Here is a 21,761-nt window from a genome sequence, read left to right on the forward strand (position 1 = left end):
TCATTTAATCATTTCTCATGGAGTGCTCACAATGTGCCAAGTGCTATGCTGTGTGCTGGGGGAACAATTTAGACACAAATTAGACATGACCAAACAGTTCTACTGATTATTTATCACCTGTTGTCCTCCTTACATTTTTTAAAAAGACTTTATTTATTTGATAGAGCAAGTGAGCGAGTGAGAGAGCGTGAGCAGGGGGAGGGGCAGAGGGCGAGGGAGAAGCAGACTCCCTGCTGAGTGGGGAGCCTGACTCACCCAGGATCAGGACCTGAGCCAAAGTCAGACCCTTTAACTGACTGAGCCACCCAAGCGTCCCATCCTCTTTCAATTTTAACATTCCATCCCTACAGGATATTAAGTATAACTTGACAAAGAGCTAATTCAGTAGTTTCTAGAGAAGAACAAGGTAAACAATAAGAATGGGTCATGATCAGGAAATACACTGCTTAGGCTTCCCATAATACTCACTCATCAAATCTCTAAATGTTGTTTTATCATGTGTCATCAGATTGTCCATAATTGCTCTCCAACTGAAAGAAACAAGGATTACGATACGTAATTAAGATTTTGTTGCTGTTACCATTAAAAACACAGTGTTCTACTTTGCAGGACAGTCGCTGGTTTCAGTGAGATGCATTATCACACTGAATGAAAGCAAGACCATGACTTACTGATTAACACAAGAGGCATCCATCTGAAAGAAACTGGGATCCATAAAGAGGTCAAAGGCTTCTTTTTTCCAAGCTCTCCGTGTGTACTGATACCCGCTAAGACTGCTAAGCAGCTGGACACAGGCCCGGTAACTAGGGGCATTATGCGCACTAGGAGGAAGGAGAACCAGAACCACTTTAACCGATATGGTCTAACTTGAATCATGTGATTCATATATGTTCACATTCACCTAAAACGATGATATGAAATGACGGCCCCATAACAGAAATAATGTTTTTCTTTAAAAATCATTACAATTCAAAGCAAAAATAATGTCATTTTGTGGTAATTCCAAAAACGGCAATAAAGGAACACAATTTGTTTCTAATAGGCTTTGAATTAAGAAAACTACTTTAATAAGAGTACCTGTGATTTCGGAGGTAGGGCACAACATAATGCATAATATTTACAAGTAAAGGAATAACCCGTTCCTTCTCATCACTATAGAAAACCATATCCAAAAGATGAGCCAAAACCTAAAAAACATAAGAAATGAAGTATAATCTAGCAGCTAAAACTGACAGCATTTGGAGGTGGGTTTCAGTCTGTAAGTCGAATACCTAGAATACCTTAAAATTATAAAAATCTAAAATCAGATGTCACTAAGCCATTTTTATATGAATGGTTTCTGTCACTCTGTTTTTTGCCCACTATAAATATAGGAGTATGAGCAAATTTTTACTATTTCCAACTGAGATAGCGAAGTATAGAAAAAGAGAGATCAAGAACCTTCTAATGTGACAGTGAGTAAACAGTGAATTAAAGACTAGACACTCAGTATTCTCTTTCTCTGACAGTTAAAAGAGAGCCTGAAATAAACTAACCAAATGAACCGAGCTGTTTAAGTCCCAACTCTATCAATTAATAGCTCTTTGGCCTTAGTCATATTGTTCTAATCTTTATGAGACTTTGTATCCACAACTGAAAAGGGGAAACAAAAGTGACCTACAAGGCTATATAACAGGATATTAAAAAAACAGCATGTCAGAGGATAGATCTAAAAATATTTGGTAAACTGTAAAATATTTCAGTGTGGCAAGCATCATTAAGCATCATTATACCACCTCTAACCCTCCTGATCATACTGTGATACAAAAGCACTTTTCTTTTTAAAAATCATACTTAAAAAAACAGTGCATGGGGAAGGAAGCAGTATCTAAAGCTATCACTAATATTTAACAAACTAAATAGTCTGAATACAAAGTCAAAACTTTATTCTTTTTTTTTTTTTTTTTTTTTTTTTTTAAAGATTTTATTTATTTATTTGAGAGAGAGAATGAGAGAGAGAGAGAGCACATGAGAAGGGGGAGGGTCAGAGGGAGAAGCAGACCCCCCGCTGAGCAAGGAGCCCGATATGGGACTTGATCCCGGGACTCCAGGATCATGACCTGAGCCGAAGGCAGTCGCTTAACCAACTGAGCCACCCAGGCGCCCAAAACTTTATTCTTTATAGTGATCTCTAGAAGTACAAAATGGTTTTTCAAATTAAAAACTCCTGTCAGAATTACCTGCTAATACTGAATTGTGACACTGTTTACTTGGAAGTTCATGTGAAAAAACTTGATATTTACCTCAGAAAGTAATGTCAATGCATGGACACTATATACAGAAGGAGTTATGTTTGAAGTTTCCATTGCAGGTGATAACATATCTAAATAAGAGAAAAGACAGGTCAAGGTACAGTTAGACCCTTTCCCCGTAAAAAAAGCTACCTGCTAACATGAGAAAGGGATGATCTTATGGTGCTTACAGTGCTAGTTGCCAGGATTTCGTAGTAAACAGGTGCCTATAAATATGAACCCCAGTGTTTGAAATCAATACCTTCAACATCAGATTCCAAACTGGTTCCATCCACCATTATTTTGGGAGAAGGCTTAACTTCAAGATTTCGTCGCAGCCATGTTGTCTGTTCCAAAGAAGAACCAGCAATGGCACCAATTGCATCCACTATTTTATGAGTCACATCCTAAAGAAACAAGGAAAAAAAACACTCCCTGTATATGTGTGCATGTGCGCACACACACGTGCTCATAACTTCAGAGATGATCTTATTTAACCTTATCTTTTTAGAGCTGAGGGCACCGAGACACAGAGTTTTGGCAACGGCCCTCAATTCAGAATGCCTTACCTGAAGGTCTCTTTGGTCTTTTTTATTTTCCAAACTAGGGTTTTTCATAATAAACTCATTCAGAACCCTAAAAGGGCCAAAGGGAAAAAAACAAAACAAAACAGGAAATATCAGTGTAAAGGAAATGATGCAATCTGATTTCTCCCAGTGACCAAGTGGCTTTGTGTCCTCAACTTCTATTTTATGTGTTTAATGAATGTATGAGTATCCTATGACTCTGTTGAAAGGAATAAACATATGCACAAAAACACATGTAAAGGATGTTCCTGACAGCTTATTCATAAAAACACCAAATTGGAAAGAACCCCAAAGTCCAGCAACAGAAGAGAATTTGTAGCATAATCATACAGTGAAATACTGAACAGCAATGAAACTTAATAAATTATAGCTACATGAAATTACACGGATGAATCTTATAAACATAAGTTGTGTGAAAGAAGCAGACACAAAATAAAATATTTACATATACTTAGAGTTCAAAAAAAAGGGCAAAATTTATCTGTGGTGTTAGAGGCCAGAATAATGGTTATCTTTGGGGAGAAGGTTCGGACAGTGATTGGGAGGGGAACTGAGGAGACATATGGTGTTTTATTTCTTAATTTAGACTTGAATTATATAGTTGATGTGTTCACTCTAATAACTTGTGGGGTAGTGTACTAATTATTTGTATATTTTTCTGTTTTATATATCAACAAAAAAGTAAAAAAAAAACCAAAAAACCCCAGCAATTTTAAATTGTAACAGAAATGGCTTCTAATCCTGTGTGTATGTAACAGATTAAAAATACTTCATGAATGAAAAAAAATTTCAACTTCTGTTGTTTGCTAAAATTCCACTCGATATTTACTCTGACATTTATCTTTTATTAAGATAAATTATATGCATAATTATTTCCAAACTAACATGTGAGGTTATTTTGAAAAGCAACCTTCATATCAATTTCTATTTTATAATTAAGAATTTTGAGAACATCAGTGGAATGGTCGGTAGTAAACAAACACACAACCAGAAATTTAAAAAGGGAATTAAGTTTCTAGTCTAACTGAAATGTCCAACTTTTTACTTAAACAATCTGAGTATATACACTTGAGAAGGAGGTAAGATCCTTATTTTCTGAGAAATGAGAAAGGAAGAAAAAGCAGGTGAGGAGAGTCTCCTGTGGGGAAGCTACAGGTGACAATAAATAGCTTTAATTTCTAATGAAATTAGGCAGCAGGGTTATTTGCTGATAACTCAAAGAACTGTACGTATAGTCCCTCTTTGAGCCTTAAAATAACTTAGGTAGGTAGGGCAGGCGCCACTATTTTTGCTTGATAGACAGGAAAATAGCCTTGGAGAGATTTACTGAGGTACCCAAGGTCACAGGGACGAGGGCTGGAACTAGAGATTAGAAAAGGAGAATTAGAAATCTTCATGAGTACGTTGTTTGATTTCTAGGATTTATATTTATCTTCTCAATCACTAGAACTCATACACACCAGTTACCTTAACTTTTGATCCAGGAATTGCAGACATTGAGTCGGCTGTTCTTTTCTCATCATATCTTCAACATCTAAAACTCCTTCAGCTTTTTGATTTAGATAATTTTCAAAACAGATAGTGTGAGGGACTGGGAATCATCATGATGCCTGAAATTCTTGGGCAGGGGCTCTGGCTCACTTTGGCTGGGCTGGGACCTCAGTGTTACTCAGCTACCTCAGCCTGACCTGCTCTCACCAAGCTCTCACCACGGTTTCTCTACCTCCTCTCTGCTTCCTAGTGCGAGTACATGCCCACATTTACCAGAAAACTTGAGGCCATCGCACTGAAGAATCCTCACCTTCCTTCTTCTCCACTTCAAAATTTTCTAGACCACTGGTTGCCAAACCAGAACTGCTAGTTCCCATAAGGAAAATAAGGGTCGAAGCTGTGTCTTTGTATATAGAGTCACACATCTACACATGTAAAATCCCCATCAGAACTATAGAAGTCAACCAAAAGGTCAAAGTTCTTTGGACTTGGTTGAATTTATATCCATTCAATATGAGAACATGTTGACTGTCACTGGCCATTGAAGACCTCACTGGACTGTCTGACGTAATATAAAAAGGCTGGGGAAAAGTTTACTCTATTCCCCCCCGCCCCTTATATCTTAAGCAGTCCTTTTCAAACTTTAGTGTATACTCACTCAAATCACTTGGGGATCTTGCTAGAAAGCAGATTCTAATTGGGGTGGTCTGGGGTAAAGCCTGTTTATGTTCAGGGCCCTGAACTCAAATGACTTTCCTCTATGAAGTTCCCCATCAGCCATCCTACTCATTCCGAAAGTAACTACTATTACAAGTTTTATGTTAGTACATTTACATTTTGTATAAACATGCATTGTTTCCTCCCTACGGCCTCCTGCCTTTTTTTCAGGCCTCATACCATATGCCTAGTTCTATACCTTGAGAATTCCATGAGAAGACAGTGATCGCGTGGTCACCCAAAACATCTGTTATTCAGCAATTAGGACAGTGATCATTATTCTGTTCTTCAAAATAATATTTTTAAGCGAAATTGCTTACCCAAGTATAAGAAACTGCCCTGGGGCTGGAAGACTCAGTTGTATAGAGTCTTTCAGAAGTATCAATAGTGATGCCCAGCTATCCACTAAATTGGGCACTGGAATTCTGCAAGATAAATATAGTTGCGTATATATAGAGAGAGGCACAGCAAACTTTAGTTTTCTTTATATTTTCCCACAGCCTTTAACACATTTTCCTACTAGTTTCTCTGAAACATTCCCTAAATTTGTATAGACTATGATAGGACAAAATTCCTAAAAGCCTTATGTTTACTATTAATATTATATATATATAAAAAACCCAACACATTTAAAATATACAGTGTGACTTATTAGTACAGAAATTTTGCTAGAGAAATCCCAGTTTTAATTACATGGACTCTCAGAAGTAAAATACAATTGCAGTAAGTCTCAGTTTAATTACTGACATCATAGTCACTTGCTCTCGGTCCTGTCCTCTCCATTTATATTAGCTCTTTTTCCTTCACCTATGAGTCTTTATCTCATCGAAGGGAGAGTTACCAATCTGTCCTGAACCAAGTGGTCTCACATCTAGAGAAATTAAGATTATCTCTGTTTCAGTCTGGCCTTAACCATAACACCTCTATGTATCTAAGTTCAGACGTTAGGTAGTCCTTGCTCTAAATCACAATCAGTTTAAATATACTACCTAACCTAACTTTATAAATGTTAGTCACAGATCACAAATTGATGCCAAGTTTGGTGATTAATATGGAACTGCCTTATAAGGGAGGATTAAGATTGAGGTCTTCAGTAAGAAGTTTATCAAAACTCAACTGACTTCTGTTCAGGGGAACACAAAACTGGAATACCAGAACAAGAAGATATTTTATCATCATTCCTAACGTTAAAAAAAAGTCAGATTAGATTACCACATGTTCACCCATATTAAAGTAATAATGGATTCAGTGGCAACAGGCATGGTTTCAAGAGTTGGATTCAGCATTTCATTTATACTTAAATGATTTTCTTACAATTCATTGTTTCAGTAGCCATAGAATCTCTAATACACTTAGGTCTTTAGGTTTGCAGGATCTGCCTGGCTGGCTCATTAACATACCCATTGACTTGTATAAATATATCCATAGACAATGTTGCTAGCATTTGTTCTTTTAGTTTTAAAAGGAAAAATTAGCAACTTCTTGAAAGGATTCAGGTGCTTGTCTCCTCTATTCCCTGACTTTTACACATTACTAATGCAGAAAGGAGAGATTATTATCAGTTATCTTACCTTTGAATATAAGCATAGAAAAACTGAAGCATGCAGACTTCCAAAGAAAGATGTTTCTATAAACAAAAGAAATCAATTTTACATTGAAGAAAAACGCTGCTTTAGCTTTTTTATTGTTGCAACTACTCTGTACTTTACTGCCAATTTTTAATATAAAACATTAAAAGAAAACAAAAACACTAGTTTGTCATAAAAAAATAAAGCCATGCGAACTCATTTAGTAGAAAAAAACTTAACCCAAGATCTGTTTAAAAAGTTGAAAATGGACAGAAGAAATCAAAAGGTTCTCAAACCTCCCCCACCACACATCAAAAGTTGATACTCCAGCCATTATTTTTAAATGATCCATTTACTCTGTAAGCATCAACATCAGTTTTAATCAGCTTATATTATACTTGGGTGGTGCTAGCAGAACTGGGTTGAAAATTTTTACAAAATTAGAATTTAAATCTATTTTACTACAAGTTTCTGCTAACTTAGTGTAGTTTGTTCAAATCTGAGACCAACTCCTAATAGCCTCCTAATGTAGTCTTTAACTAGAGATAGTGCCGAGTGTGCTAATTTCTAACGACAAGTGTTTTCTTTTTTATTATATGTTATACTCGGCACTACACTAAGTTAGCAGAAACTGGTAGTAAAAGAGGGGAGACGAACCATGAGAGACTGGACTCTGAGAAACAAACTGAGGGTTCTAGAGGGGTGGGGGGATGGGCTAGCCCGGTGATGGGTATTAAAGAGGGCACGTTCTGCATGGAGCACTGGGTGTTACACACAAGCAATGAATCATGGAACACTACATCAAAAACTAATGATGTAATGTATGGTGATTAACATAATAAAATAAAATAAAATAAATTAGTAACAGGCAAGAAAATGATACTGATGTCCACTGACATTTACCGATTTGTTCCTTTTTAGTACCAACTATTCCCCTGAAGGTTCCCCTTTATCACACACAAAGAAAAATCCAGTATCTAATGGATTCAGAATTTAGACTCAGAGCAAGGAGGCAGCCGTTGGAAGGTGTGGTGGTGGAATTTGCTCGTTTTCATATCCTTCATGCCTAGTCCAATGTCTGGCACAAGCAGATGCTCAAAATATTATGCTGAATTGAGCTTTCACATGCAAATTTAAAATCCTATCGCAAATGCCGCAGGGGTGATGTTAGAATAGTTAGCATGTTAGAAGTTAACACGGATATTAGCTATTCACACATGCAAGTATACTCTTCCCATTGGCAACTCAAGAAAAAGATAAAATTTTAAAAAATAAACATTTTCAGATATGTGTAACAATTCTGTTTGTTTTCTCAGAAAATATGACCTCAGTATTGCTGGAACAAGGAACAGAAGAAAGTAGAGAAGTCCATAATTTTACTCATTTGCAGACTTTTATATCTGCCTAATTAGAGACAATGTGCTATGAGCAATGTATTATTATTACTGTATTGTATTAGTATTACTATATTATTATTCATTTTCTGTAGCCCTTGCAAAGCACGGGTTTGTACATGGTCAAGAAATGACATTGACTAGAACTAAGGTTACGGCAAAATGTTGGACATTCATTCCAGAGAGAAAGCAATTAAGAAGCTGTAAAATAATAATAATAATAATAATAAGGAAACAACTGAGGTCAGTCGACCTTGGGCTCTGGCTTGTGTGTTCTTCCTTTAAATGACCAGAAAAACCTCCCCTAAGAATTTGGTCATACAAGTCTGAACGGCCTTAGACATTCACGTAAGAGATCTAAGCAGTGAATGGCTCTTCACCGGCTATGGGAATGATCACAATAACAGTCACTGCAGATACTGATAAATGTTTTGATTACGGTAGTGTGAGGCCAACATGCCTTCCTCTCTGCAATCTGTAAAAGGACAATGCTGTACAAAAAAATATCTTACCTCCCAGCAGCATTTTTGAAACAGAATTGTCAATAAATGCAAAGAAAAGCTCTTCTTACCTTGTCCTTGGCTATGGCTGGGGGCTGCTTTAAAACTTCTTTCACGGTCTGCATAACGGTTTCTGCTCTCATGACACTGATGGAGCGAACCAGTTCTACTAGTAGAAGCTGTTCTTCACTCGCTGCAGGAATGACCTGGATAAACACATCATTGTATCTCTGTATGTAGGTGGGTACATAAGTCTTTTAAGAGAAGTCACAGAATTAAGAGAATATCTCATGGGCTCTTTTTATTTATTTTTTTATTTTTTTAAAGATTTTATTTATTTATTTGACAGAGAGAGACACAGCGAGAGAGGGAACACAAGCAGGGGGAGTGGAGAGGGAGAAGCAGGCTTCCCGCCGAGCAGGGAGCCCGATGCGGGGCTCGATCCCAGGACTCTGGGATCATGACCTGAGCCGAAGGCAGAAGCTTAACCGACTGAGCCACCCAGGCGCCCCTCATGGGCTCTTTTTAATATAAAGGACTTTGCAAGTCTCTTGATTAGGTAAAAAAATATATTTTTATCAATACAATGTATATACATCATTTCAAAAAATCAAATAGGACAATAAGCCTTACAAGAAAAGATAGCAGTGTCCTATCCTATATCTCACATTCCCAAAGCAACCCTACTCAACTCTTAGCTCTTTTCTATTATTTGAGTGATACACAGCTTTTTCCCCCATTTCATGATTTTTTTTTTCAATTTCCTACTGACTTCCTACACCAGAAGACAAAAATTTAGCTCCCCTACACTTCTCTCCCTACCTCCCAACATAGTTATGTCATAATTTTACTTAAATCAATATCTAATATTCATTAACTATTTACGGTTGTACTGTGTATTATACTGTCATTACATTTCTTTTACTTTTTCTTTTTCCTAGAGTTAATAAACTGCTTTATTTTTGTTTGGTTTTCTCCATCTCTATCGTAAATTCATCCCCAAATTACTCCAACAACTGTAAACCTCTTATTACATATTCGAATATATTAGATAATTAATCTTCTACCCTTTTCCTCATGTTTTTTTTTTTTTTTTCCTTGAGACATCTGTTAGAGGTCTTTATGCTCCACCCTGGGTTGGTACTCCCTAGGCTTGCTACAAAGTAACATCTTGATATCTTTTCTGTGACCATCAGTCTAGAAATTCCCTTTCCTTGTCTTCTGTGTCCAAACCCCTCATTCTTGGATCCCGTGTCTTCTTCCTTCTTGGTTTATTCCTCCTCTAATGGAGATGCATCTTCCAGTAGCCAAGAAAGGGTGAATTGATGGTATGTAATACCTTTATAAAAAATAGATACTGCATGGTTCAAAATGCCTTGAGTGACAGTTTGACAGGATAAGGCATTATAGGTTGAAATTAATTTTCCCATCACAATTTCCAGCGCTGCTCTTGATAAGTCTTATCATGATTCCACTGAATAGGAACAGTATTTTCTCTTAAGAAGATTTTCAGATCTTTGATCTCCAGTGTTCTGAAACTGCATGCTGATCTTTGTGTAAATCTCTTTTCATAGTGTCTGTGGAAACTCATTTCCTTCATTTCTGGAGAATTCTCTTGTACCATTTCGTTAATATTTTTTCCCTTCATTTCTTCTGTTCTTTCTGCAAAAAAGATACTGACCCTCCAGTATCACTCTCCTAATTTTCTGATCTCCTTTCCCCTACTTCCCATATCTCTAAGTTTATATTTTATTTCTGGTATTTATCCACTTTCTCTTCCAACACTTGTACTGATTTTGTTTCGTTTCTGCTATAAAAAAAATTTATATCCAAGAAAAATTTTAATTTTTGCAAAGGTCTTTCTTAGAATCTTCTTATATCATGGATGCAATATAGCTTCACCTCTTGCAAGGGCATCACTATTATTACTTACATGTTATTCTGTTACCTGCACTGATTCTTTTGACTTTATCTAGTTGTTTTGGTCACTGTCTATCAATAGTAGAGGCTTTCTTCATGTGGCTGGTAATCCTTGGCTCTTTATTCATATTTAAATGTCAGGAATAATAATACGACTAATATTTACAGTGCTTATTAAGTGCCAGGCGTTGCTCTAAGTGCCACATATCTATATTCTTCCAATTCTCACAACCTCATGAAGTAGTATTTCTACCTCAGGGTCATACAGTTAGTAAAGTAAGAGTTTGGTTTCAAAGTCTGTGCTCGTAACAACTCTGCTATTATTGCTTTTGAAAAAGAAATTAAAAAGTGATAAGTCAAGCATTTGTGTGCAAGACCAGTGGGCAGGGAGGCCTCCCCGTGTGGTGACTGCAGCCTAGTGTTTTGTTAGTAGCCTCAAAAACTTTAGTAGCTATGTCTTTTTTCTTGGTCAGGTCATCTTCCCAGAAGGGAATCCTCAAAATTCCTACCTAAGGGCCATACTGCTTCCTGCTACCTACTGGGGTGAGGCTGGTGCCCAGTTTTCAGTATATAAACTTTTTGCAAATGCTCCTGTTTTCACCATGAAGTCTAATGTGTACCTGTGTGAATCTTGTGCCCTTGGGTTCAGAGCCTTTCTTGACCAACTCTTTACAGGGCAAACTTAACTCCAATCTCCTGCTTGGGTGCTTAATGCTAATTAAGAGCGGGTGGTTGCTTGAGCTGGGGAAAAGGGATCTAGAAGTCGTCCAGCTGCTCCTTATATAAATTTTCAATCAATCCTCCAGATTTCAGCCGCATCCCAACCCTGTGCCTTTAGAGGTACCTGACACTTCGAATTCCAGAGTCCATCTATAGTTTTACAGTGGAAACTGCTTCCTTTCTTGCAGCAGTTTAGTTATCAATTTTCTCTATTAAATCAGTTACCACACAGACATGTGTTTTTTTTCTTCTCGTAAAATTCTGCTGACACTTCTTATTTTTCTGTGGTCAACTCTCTCAATTTTTTGTCGTTGTGGGTTTATGCATTTTTAAATCCTTTTATTCTCAATTTTGAAAGAGCACAGAAAAATGCATGTGTTCGTTATGCCTTGTTAATAACAAACCACAGGTCCTTGACTGATTTTAAATACTTAAGGATTTTACTTCTGTCTAATGTAGTATGTTACTGAATCCTACCATGTAAAAAATGTCATATTTATTTTTATTCCTTTTGAAACTTCAACATATATGTAATGTGAAATCAACACAAAAATAACAGATCAGAAACCTTTAACTAGATAAATCATGTATCTTCTGTGAATGTTAATTATTTAATAGCCTTAATATTCTTATGAGTCACTATTTCCCATATAGAACATTTTTGAGCTTTCGAACTCACAAAGCTGCAAAAATTTCGTATATATAATCCAGTTAAGCCAATATATGGATTACATTTAGAAACTATTTAAGCTATCATTTTTTTTTTTTTTTAAAGATTTTATTTATTTATTTGAGAGAGCGAGAATGAGAGAGAGTACATGAGGGGGGGAAAGTCAGAGGGAGAAGCAGGCTCCTCGCTGAGCAGGGAGCCCGATGTGGGACTCGATCCCGGGACTCCAGGATCATGACCTGAGCCGAAGGCAGTTGCTTAACCAACTGAGCCACCCAGGAGCCCTAAGCTATCATGTCTTAATGAAAATCTAGTCAAGATGAAAACTCTCCATACCCTGAATGACTAACATTTAAAAAAATACCCTGTACTATGTTAACTTTTCTATTTCAAATAGAGTTAATATACGAATTTCTTTTTTTCCATAAAATGATGCTTTTTATACTTATTTAAGACATTTGGGCAGTAAATACATCATTATACCTGTAGAAAAACTACTGCTTTTCTATTCCCCATCCCACCCCAGGCCCATTGCAACTAACGGGGAATTGAAAATTCACATATACTCACTGCTTCTCAAACGACACAACAGAAGTACCAAACAGTTAAACATGTACCTTGGTCCGGGTGGTGGTTTTGTTCTGTCTTCTTTCATTCCATACAAACGCAATAGCAGCCATAAAGTGAACACCATGATTCATTGAAATGGGGCCCAATAATTCAAGAATCTGCTGTCTCAAGTTCTAAAACAATTTAAATAAACAAGTGAATTAAAAATTATGGAACATTAATAGACTGCACTTTTAGCTTTTTTTTTTTTAAATACTATATAGTGCTTTCATGTTTTGCCACCCAAGTAACAGTAGAGGACACTTTAATAGTGTTAAAGGAGGCAATCATGGTTATTTTAACTGGGAAAGAAAAAAAAAAAACCCTATAAAATGACAACTGCCAGTCAGCCAAATGCAGGAGTCTATATGACATAATAGGAAAACACTATATATGAAATCCAATTAGTAGATTCTTTTAAAAAGGAAAGGGAGTGTTCTATATTTAAGTGAAATTATACAACGGAAAAGCATAGTTTAATCTAAACGTAAGTACTTAAGTAAAATTTTAAAATAGTTTCCACCCTTCCTCTTCCCCTAATTTCAATTGTGCTCCCATTACTCCCCGATCTAGGGAGTCAGGTCTAAGAGTAAGATTAGGTAACTGAGGGATATCAATTCAACAACTTGACATTGTATAACATGCTTTCAAATAGAATTTTCCTCTAAGTATAAAGTAGAAAATTTGGAAAATGCCAGAGTGTAACAAAAAAATTTAGACACTGAACCATTAATCATATTATGCTGATAATCACTATTAACATTAATTTCTTTTTCTGCATATAATTTTTTATAGAATTATAGATACAAGATTTGTTCAATTACATAATGTCCTTGTTTCACTGAAGTTTTACACATTTTCTATCCACTAAGATTTCTTTAAAACCACAATTATTAGTAGCTATGTAATGTAACATTAAAAGTGTAATTTATTTAACCATTTCCATATTTGCTGTTTAGGATCTCTCTTTTTTGCCACTACATAAGTCTATAATGATATGTATGTATCTCTGCATAATTTTGATTACCTTAGAATTCATTACTAAAGTAGATTACTAGGTCATAGACTACAAAACTTTTAAAGCTCTCTGTGCATATTGCTAAACTATTTTCTAGGAGAGTTTTGCATATTAAAATGTCAAGATGTCCTAAAGAAAAGGAATAAAATTATAATACGCATGAATGAAACTCAAAAACATTATGTCACATGAAAGAAGCCATATACAAAAGACCAAGTAACACATGACTCCATTTATTAAAAAGGTCCAGAAAAAGAAATGTATATGTAGAGAAAACAGATTAGTGGTTTATTGGAGTTAGTGAGGGGAACAGGGAGTGACTGCAAATTGGGCACCAGGAATCTTTTTGTGGTGATGGACACGTTCAATGATTGTGGTGACAGTTTCACAACTCTAGAAATGTAGTAGGAAAAAAAATCATTGTACTGTATATACTTAAAATGGGTGAATTCTGTGATATGTCATTTCTCAATGAAACAGTTAAAATTATTTGGGAATTAATTACTCAAAATTAGGAAAGTCTTTAGGAAAGTCCCTGAATCAACTTCTGAGCTCCACAGAGGAAGTGTGAATTGTCTAACCTTTGTGGCTCCAAGATTAATGGTGGTAACAGATGCAGAGGCAGCAACAGTGATCTTTTCTGAAGAATCAGCCTGATGCAGGATGCTCCAAAGCAATGTCACAGAGGACATGATCATATGAAGGATCGAGAGGATTCCACTGCGGGCTTCAAACAAGTGTTTTTGGTCTACGTTGACCAAAAGCTTAAATCGGGGGGAAAAACACGTATCACTTACTGAGGTTTACAAATGGGTACTTATTGGACCTCATTCTTTTCAAACTAGCCAAATATTCATGCAGTCTTACTTGGTGATACTGAGTAGTAGGATCCAACAAACAGTAATGGATAATGGCTGTGATCCCTTCTAAAAGAGTAAGAATCATATCTGGTGGAATGATTGATGCCATCCACAGAGGCCTGAAATAAAATGTATTCATTTGAACACAAGTTCTGTGAAAGAAAAGTTCATGTTTTTATCAATAGTAAATGTCCAGCAGGTGCTAGGCACATAGTAGGTGCTCAATAAATAGTACAGGAATAAATGACTAAGAGCACATATTAGAAGCTTTTATATCCTAATCTCTAAAATAAGTGAGTTGTACTAGAGTTCTTTTTGGCTAAAGAACTCAATACAAAATAAACAAATATAGCCAGTAAATTTCTAGTAACTATGTAAAAGCAGGCATATCAATATTAAATGATACAGGCAGTTCTCTCATACTTTACACGTAGTAGCGAAGGTTATACAGGAGATAAACCAGACACTAATCTATTAAACATCTGGTTAATTTCTGACGGACTAACTGAACATGGGGATACAGATGGAATTCACCACTAAACATGAAAATCGGAAACAAGAAATAAAATCAGATGGGAAAACAATTATTTTTAATTTAAAATTAATTTCTTAAAAAATTTGTTTGAGAGAGAGAGAGCACAGGCAGGGGGAGTGGCAGGCAGAGGGAGAGGGAGAAGCAGACTCCCCGCTGAGCAAGGAGCCCAATGAGAGGCTTGATCCCAGGACCCTGGGATCATGACCTGAACCGAAGGCAGATGCTTAACTCACTGAGCCACTCAGGCGCCCCTTAAAATTAATTTTAGTGTGATATTAATTTCCACTTAGATAACTTATCAGATAAAACTAGGGAAACCCTTTGCTGGGCTTTGCATTACTTTCGCCAGCTCAGTCAAGAACATCAAAATTAATTAAAACCCTTAGAATAAAAAAAGGTCTGTTTAAATACTCCTCTCCGCCATTCTTGCATTCTTTTATCGATACTCTTTCTCAAGCTGAATTTTGTTCTTTGTGAAAATAACATACTTTCTGTAACCTACTGATAACCACTAATTTATTTACTCAAACGGTAAGTGACTTTGTGGACAATTCTGTGTCATGATGTGAAAGATGTCAACGATAAAGTTAAAAATCAACCTTACCTACTATCGGATAATCCTGTTTCGTATTTGTACTGCTGGATTAGATTATCTAAATTTCGGCAAAGCTGCAGCGTCACAGAAACAACCACCCTCTGTAGCACTTTTCCCATGTAAGGCAGAGTAGACGTGATTAAAGCAATCCACTGCGGGTGCATCTTACAAGCACAGTGTTGGTGCAAAGCTCGTATCACTGCACAAAGGAACATGCCTTGACACGTGATTGGCTGAGCGTGCAGATACTGAAGAGAAGTCATGGGCTGGTGGGGATTGATGTGTTCCAGGTCCGAGACGACAAAATCAAAACCCGTTTCGCTCTCTTCGGGGATAGTCATTACCCGGTGTTCTAGAACAATGAGCCTCTGAAGCACTTTAAGAAGTTGTGACTGGAGTGTGCTGCCACTGTCAAATTCATCCTCCGAGAAATTGATAAGGCTGTCTTCTGAGAAACCCTCTTCGACGGCGACCACGTTCTTGCCTGTCACCTTCTCGCCATGCCATTTCTGTGCGCTGAAGATGGAGGACAGCAAGCAGTGAAGAATCACCTTCTGAACTTTGCACTTAGATAACATATCAGAGATAAAACTCGGGAAACCCTTTGCTGAGCTTTCTATTACTTTTGCCAGCTCAGTAAAGAGAAGCGTCAAAATTTCGATGCTCAGCATCTGCATGTTTCGATTGCCTATTAAGTCCTGTGCAGTGACCTTGACGTGAGTTGGGTAGTGGCTACGCATGTAATACAAGCAGAGGGAAATAAGGATTTCTATGTACATAGAACTCCGGAAGTTATGATTTGAGTCCACTGGAATGTGACTGTAAAAGTCTTTGCCCATAACAGAAATCCGGTGTCTGGCCAAGAGATTCTGAAGGAGAGACAACTGAGGGGTATATGCATTATTTACACTAGTGGTTGAAATGGCATTTACAAAAGTAATAGGATTAGTTTTTAAGATGGCTTTGATGGCAGAAAAAGCATAGAGAGTCCTCGATGAATCATACAACTGGAGATACAGAAGCACATGCTGATAGAGCGGATGGATGTTGAAATTGGGAGATTTCCGTGATCCGGGAGAACCCATATCACTCTCAATTTCAGAAATTTCTCCCTCTCCACAGCTGTACCAGTTCTCTAAATCCAGGCCATCGCTGAAGAACACACTGGTTTGTTTGAGTTTTTCATTTGAAGTTTTTTTCTTGTCATCATCCTTTTTTCGGGCAAGTTTTACTTTAGGTTTTGCTCCTGGTTGTTTACCAGACTCCTTAACGATGGTTTCTTTCTCGGAGACTTTTTCTGATAATTTTTCTTTGAAGCTGAACTGAATGCTACTGTGACTCCTCTGTCTAGATTTGGTTTCTACGGAAGCAACATTAGAGTCCTGGAGAGTCTGTGTGGTTCCTGAAATACAAGGTGAGGAACTATTTCTGGAGATTCCATTTGCCACGCACTCATGGCCTCCCTCCGCAGACACAGACAGAAAGTGGGAACTGTCCTTACTCAGCACAGCACTCTGGCTCTGCGGAGCGGACTGATCGTCAGTTTGGAGTGTCTCTTCGCCTGGGCCTACGTCCCTATGCTTTGGGGGCATAGCTTCAATTTCTAACTGAGATATAAGTGATGCAGATTCTGCTTCGAGGCCACTTACAACTTTACATATCAGGTCAAACACTACCTGCTGAATGTCATCATCCGGGGAGCTCGCATTTGGCATTTGGGAATCTTCTTGGACATTCACATTTTCAGGATCGACTTCGTAACTCAAATTGTCCCCAGCAGAGGACTGTGAACATCCAGAGTCAGAACTCTGAAGTACTTCTATCTGTTGGTCTGGAAGATCAAAATCAGATACAACCATTGGAATTGTCTCACTGCTGGTACTTAGAAGGGAAAGTCTGTCGCTCAATGGATTAACAGTGAGACTAAAATTCTCTATTTCATCCATGGTAAGCGGCTTTTCACCATTCCCTTTAGATGCAATGAGTTGTACTTGGCTTACTGGCATATGAAGAAAATAGCAAAGGAAAAATAGAAGACATATTAAAATAATTGAAATGGTAGACCGAATTCAAGATTTTTAATCATTAGCTTCATCACCAACTTATACTTTCCTAAAATTATATTTTAATTTATTACTATTTTAGACCCTTTAAGTTAGAAAATTATGTAGATGACTATTAACTAGAATTTAGTAAAGACAATTCAACAAGAGAAAGCCTATTAATTCAATTGAATTGAACAGAACAACACATTTAAAACAGATACAATGTAAAAATTTGCCCTTATCCCCAAATAAGGTATCTTTTTTACTGCACTTCAAAATTTTAGTTCTTTTCCTCCCTGTGTGATACTTCCCTTTAGCTATGCTATTTCTAAGAATTCAAGTAGTTTGGGAATAGGTATATATATATATACATATATGTAGTTCCTTGATTTCAATAAAATTCAACATTTATGAATTATCTAATATGAGTAAGGCCCTGAACCTGTAGACAATGGCGGTGAGAGAAGGAAAAGACATCATTGCTCTCTATAGAGTTTGAACTCAGTAGGGGATCACAAACACATGCATCCATTTCTATACTTTTTGAGGGGCATACCAGGCTGACGGCATTCTTTTTAGAAAGAGCAGAAGGCTTAGTTCCATATGAATAGTACCAAGCAAATGTTATGAAACTCAGGGAAAGCATGGTGACCCTACAGGTAAGGAGACTGATCTCAAGACAAGGTGAGAATTCAGCAGACAGGCAGGAACTGCAGCGGGTAAAATGCTAACACAAAGTTGGGGCGATAAGCAGGGTAGGGCATGCTCTGAGAACACTCAGGGGAAGCGGTGGAAAGGAAGGCAGAGAAAGGAAAGAAGGCTCTGTAGAGACACACTAAAGATGAAGTAGGAGCACACCGGCTCGGTCGCAGCTTCATCACTCAGCAGCCATGGGACTGTGAGAAAGCCACAGCCCGCTCAGCAGCAGCTCCCTGCTCAGGGTTATTTGTGAAGATACAAATGAGATATGTAAGCATCTTTTGTCTCTGAAGTGTAATAAACTAATCTAATCTATGGGGCCATTATCACTGTATTACAGATGGCATCACTCGACAGTTTGTAAAGTGTGGACTTCAAGGAATAATAGTGAATATTTAACAAACACTTAGGATATGCCAGTCTGCAATAAACATTTCACAAACAGGATGACATCTGATGTTCACAGTGAAGCCTGGAAAGGTGGGTGCTACGATCCCCATTTCACAGAGGAAGAAAATGACTCATGAAAGCTAAATGTGCACTACAAACTTATTACACATTCCCAGTGAAGTAGCTCCACAGCCTTGCAGGACCAAAACTGCTAATTACACTCTAAAGGCATTTTCATCAAAATTGGAAGACTGTCTTTGCCCAGACCTGTGTTGACTCCTCCCTTGAAAGAGTCAACTCATAAGAGAGATCCAAGTCCTCTAAGGTGCTCACTGATGAAGGATATTCTGACACGTCCCACATGAGCACCGCCATGGCACGCGGGGCGGGGGAACCCCATGCAGAACACCTCACTGTCGCCAATCACCGCTGTGTTCACCTCTCACTTTATTTTCATAACTTAATTCTAAATAAAGCTGTTCTACTTCCATGTGATATTCACCACTGCTGCAGGCAAAATTCTGCATGAAATGCTTGTCACTCTCTTCTCCAGGATAATAGGGAGCCTTATTCCAATAGCGTTCTGCTTGTACACGCTGCACTGAAACCCTCTGAGTTTTAGGATGAAGCAGGAGCAATAGCAATGGTTCCAAAACTCTTGCAATATCATGTCTTTGTAGCACTTGGTTCAGCCAGGCTTGTCCCACTGAGCTGGTAGAACCATCGAGGCTGTTAAGGCTATCTAACATGATGAACAGCGACCTACAATAAACACCGATAATTAAAAAAAAAAAGAACAAAACACCTACTTGAATTGTAACACTCTAGTTTTTCTTAAATCAATATTATTATAAGTGTTATTATTTTGAATTAACTTTTTTTTTTTTTTTTAAAGATTTTATTTATTTGAGAGAGAGAGAGAGCACAAGCAGGGGGAACAGCAGAGGGAGAGGGAGAAACAGACTTCCCTCTGAGCAGGGAGCCCGATGCGGGGCTCGATCCCAGGACCCTGGGATCATGACCTGAGCCGAAGGCAGACGCTTAACGACTGAGCCACCCAGGCGCCCCTTGAATTAACTTTTTTAAAAGTAGTCATACTTCAGGATAACTGTTGACCACAGTATTTTAATAATCTTAATCCCTACAGTCTCAGCAGATAGGAGAAAGGAGAAAATCGTCTTTCCCCTTTTCTTATATACTTGCATTTTTTTTTTTTTAAATTTCACAAGCATACGTTACTTTTATAAAATAGAAAAAAAAAAACACCTTAGTCTTGTTTTAGCAACATATTCCTTTTCAAGTCACCAAATATTGAACTCCCTGCAAGTCAGCACTGCTCCCATGTTCTTCTGCACCCAATCTCTTTAGGAGTCAAACCTATGAGCTTAATTCAAGGAAAGACCTGTGAAAGGTATGGAGGTGTGGTTTGGAATCAGAAAACCCAAGATTCAAATGTCGGTTATCCACCCGACCTCATGTGTGGTTTTGGGTAAGCCACTTAATTTCTCTGGTCCTTCAGTGCCTTGTTTGTATGATGAGCAAAGGCAAGCATCAAATGAGAGATAATTGTATGTAAAGTACGTAGGCCAAGGGCCTAGTCCATTGTACTAGTTCAACAGCAGATGATTTAAAAATGGTGATGCTGTTGAAAAAGTAGTGTCCAGTAAAGCACACATCTGGTCCTGAGCTGGGGCTATAAGCATAGTCAGATCTGTGGCCTCCTCTAGGAGAGCTGCTGGTGAAACTGCTATTATCCTGTGCCAATATCTGAACCACCACGTAACAGCATCTCCTTGGAAGTTAATGCAAATCTCATATTTGGGGGATGAGTCATCTTAAGTGGTCTAGACAAGTAGCAAAACCACTCTCAGGCAGCTACAGGTTCTCTGAATCCACATGAAGTGGTCTGTCAGTATTTTAGCTATAGATCTATTAGGTCCATTTCAGGCAGAAGATTGAAAATAACTGTTGGAGAAACAGTTACATAATCTACTGTTTTAATGAAACTTCACTATGAAGAGAGACTCAAAATGCTGTATTCATTGCTGTATCCCCGACACCTAGAATGGTGTCTGGCACACAGTAGGGTCTTGATGAATCGTCATCTAGTGAAAGAATGGGGCTCTGGGTGCTTCAATGCCATGCATTTTAATATAGCTTCGATTAAAAAAATAATTTATAAGTTCTCTTTATAAAATCTGTAAATTCTTATTTTCTACCCCTGCCAAACTAGCCAGAGGATTCAAGAAAAGAGACACTGAGATATCTGACTGTAAATCCAAATATCAAACGCAACCAACCTGTCAAAAGAACGTGCAAAAGATGACGACTTATTTATATGGAGATCCCTTGTGAGATGCCAAAGAACTGCAAACTTTGCATGTGCTTCCATCCTTATTTTCTGAGGAGGAATATGGGAGATTAAATTATTTTATTCTCCCTTGAAGATATTAAAGGATTTTACTAAATCGAAGTAGCAATTTAAGAGGCAGTATTAGGCTCAATGTTCATAGTACTCAACACACAACACAATAAACTGTTTTTATGAAAGTAGAAATGTAAAAAAGACTTAAATATATGCAGAAATATTAAACCTGAAGGATCATCTCACGCTACCTCATAAATCATTAGAATTTAGTTTAGACTAGGTAACCAGATTTCTAGATTACTGTATAACAGGGGATGGAAAGAACTAGTAATGCACATGTTATTATGTCTTCAGTATAGGAAGCACTTTCTCTCTTGTTTTAATATAAATACTTAGTAGTCAAAATTTATTTTATTACACTATACAATTTACTTTTGCTCCCAGAAATTATATATTAATCTCAAATGAATTTGTCACTACTTACAAAGCTGGTTTATTAGATTCAAAAATGTAAACACCTACAAAATTATTTCTGTAGGAAAAACATTACATCACTTTGAGATTATCTTGAAAACATTAAGTGTTATGGTAGTAATGGAAAGAACCATGGAAAAATACATTTTTCAGAAAGAGCAGCTTTTGGTGATAATGAACATAAATTAACATAAATCAGGTAGGAAATGTGAAGTTATCAAGATTTTTATAGTCTTCCTCTAGCATCTGTGGAATCCTTCAAGTAAAGGCCTCCCAAAATCAGGGACTGAAACTGTCTAAATTGCTTGTGATCAGTTAGGAGTGCTTTCTT

The 21,761-nt window shown here is 37.3% G+C and overlaps 1 protein-coding gene across 5 annotated transcripts in view; it reads right to left on the reverse strand.

Annotated features, from left to right (window-relative positions):
• DOP1A (DOP1 leucine zipper like protein A) overlaps nt 1-21,761 on the reverse strand; it is a 78,089-nt gene that overhangs the window by 18,129 nt on the left and 38,199 nt on the right. For 4 of the 5 annotated variants that reach the window (XM_044917618.1, XM_044917615.1, XM_044917616.1 and 1 more), the window contains 15 exons: nt 20,889-20,989; nt 19,091-19,350; nt 15,464-17,453; nt 14,332-14,443; nt 14,046-14,228; nt 12,455-12,580; nt 8,599-8,733; nt 6,637-6,692; nt 5,386-5,490; nt 2,840-2,906; nt 2,533-2,677; nt 2,283-2,362; nt 1,078-1,187; nt 672-821; nt 469-530 (listed from right to left, as the gene is read on the reverse strand). In XM_044917618.1, the coding sequence (XP_044773553.1) occupies nt 469-530; nt 672-821; nt 1,078-1,187; nt 2,283-2,362; nt 2,533-2,677; nt 2,840-2,906; nt 5,386-5,490; nt 6,637-6,692; nt 8,599-8,733; nt 12,455-12,580; nt 14,046-14,228; nt 14,332-14,443; nt 15,464-17,453; nt 19,091-19,350; nt 20,889-20,989 (3,682 nt within the window). The remainder of the gene's footprint in view (nt 1-468; nt 531-671; nt 822-1,077; nt 1,188-2,282; nt 2,363-2,532; nt 2,678-2,839; nt 2,907-5,385; nt 5,491-6,636; nt 6,693-8,598; nt 8,734-12,454; nt 12,581-14,045; nt 14,229-14,331; nt 14,444-15,463; nt 17,454-19,090; nt 19,351-20,888; nt 20,990-21,761) is intronic. The other variant, XM_044917619.1, reaches the window with a different exon arrangement.

This window comes from Neomonachus schauinslandi, chromosome 8 (assembly GCF_002201575.2).
Source record: "Neomonachus schauinslandi chromosome 8, ASM220157v2, whole genome shotgun sequence".
NCBI lineage: Eukaryota > Metazoa > Chordata > Mammalia > Carnivora > Phocidae > Neomonachus > Neomonachus schauinslandi.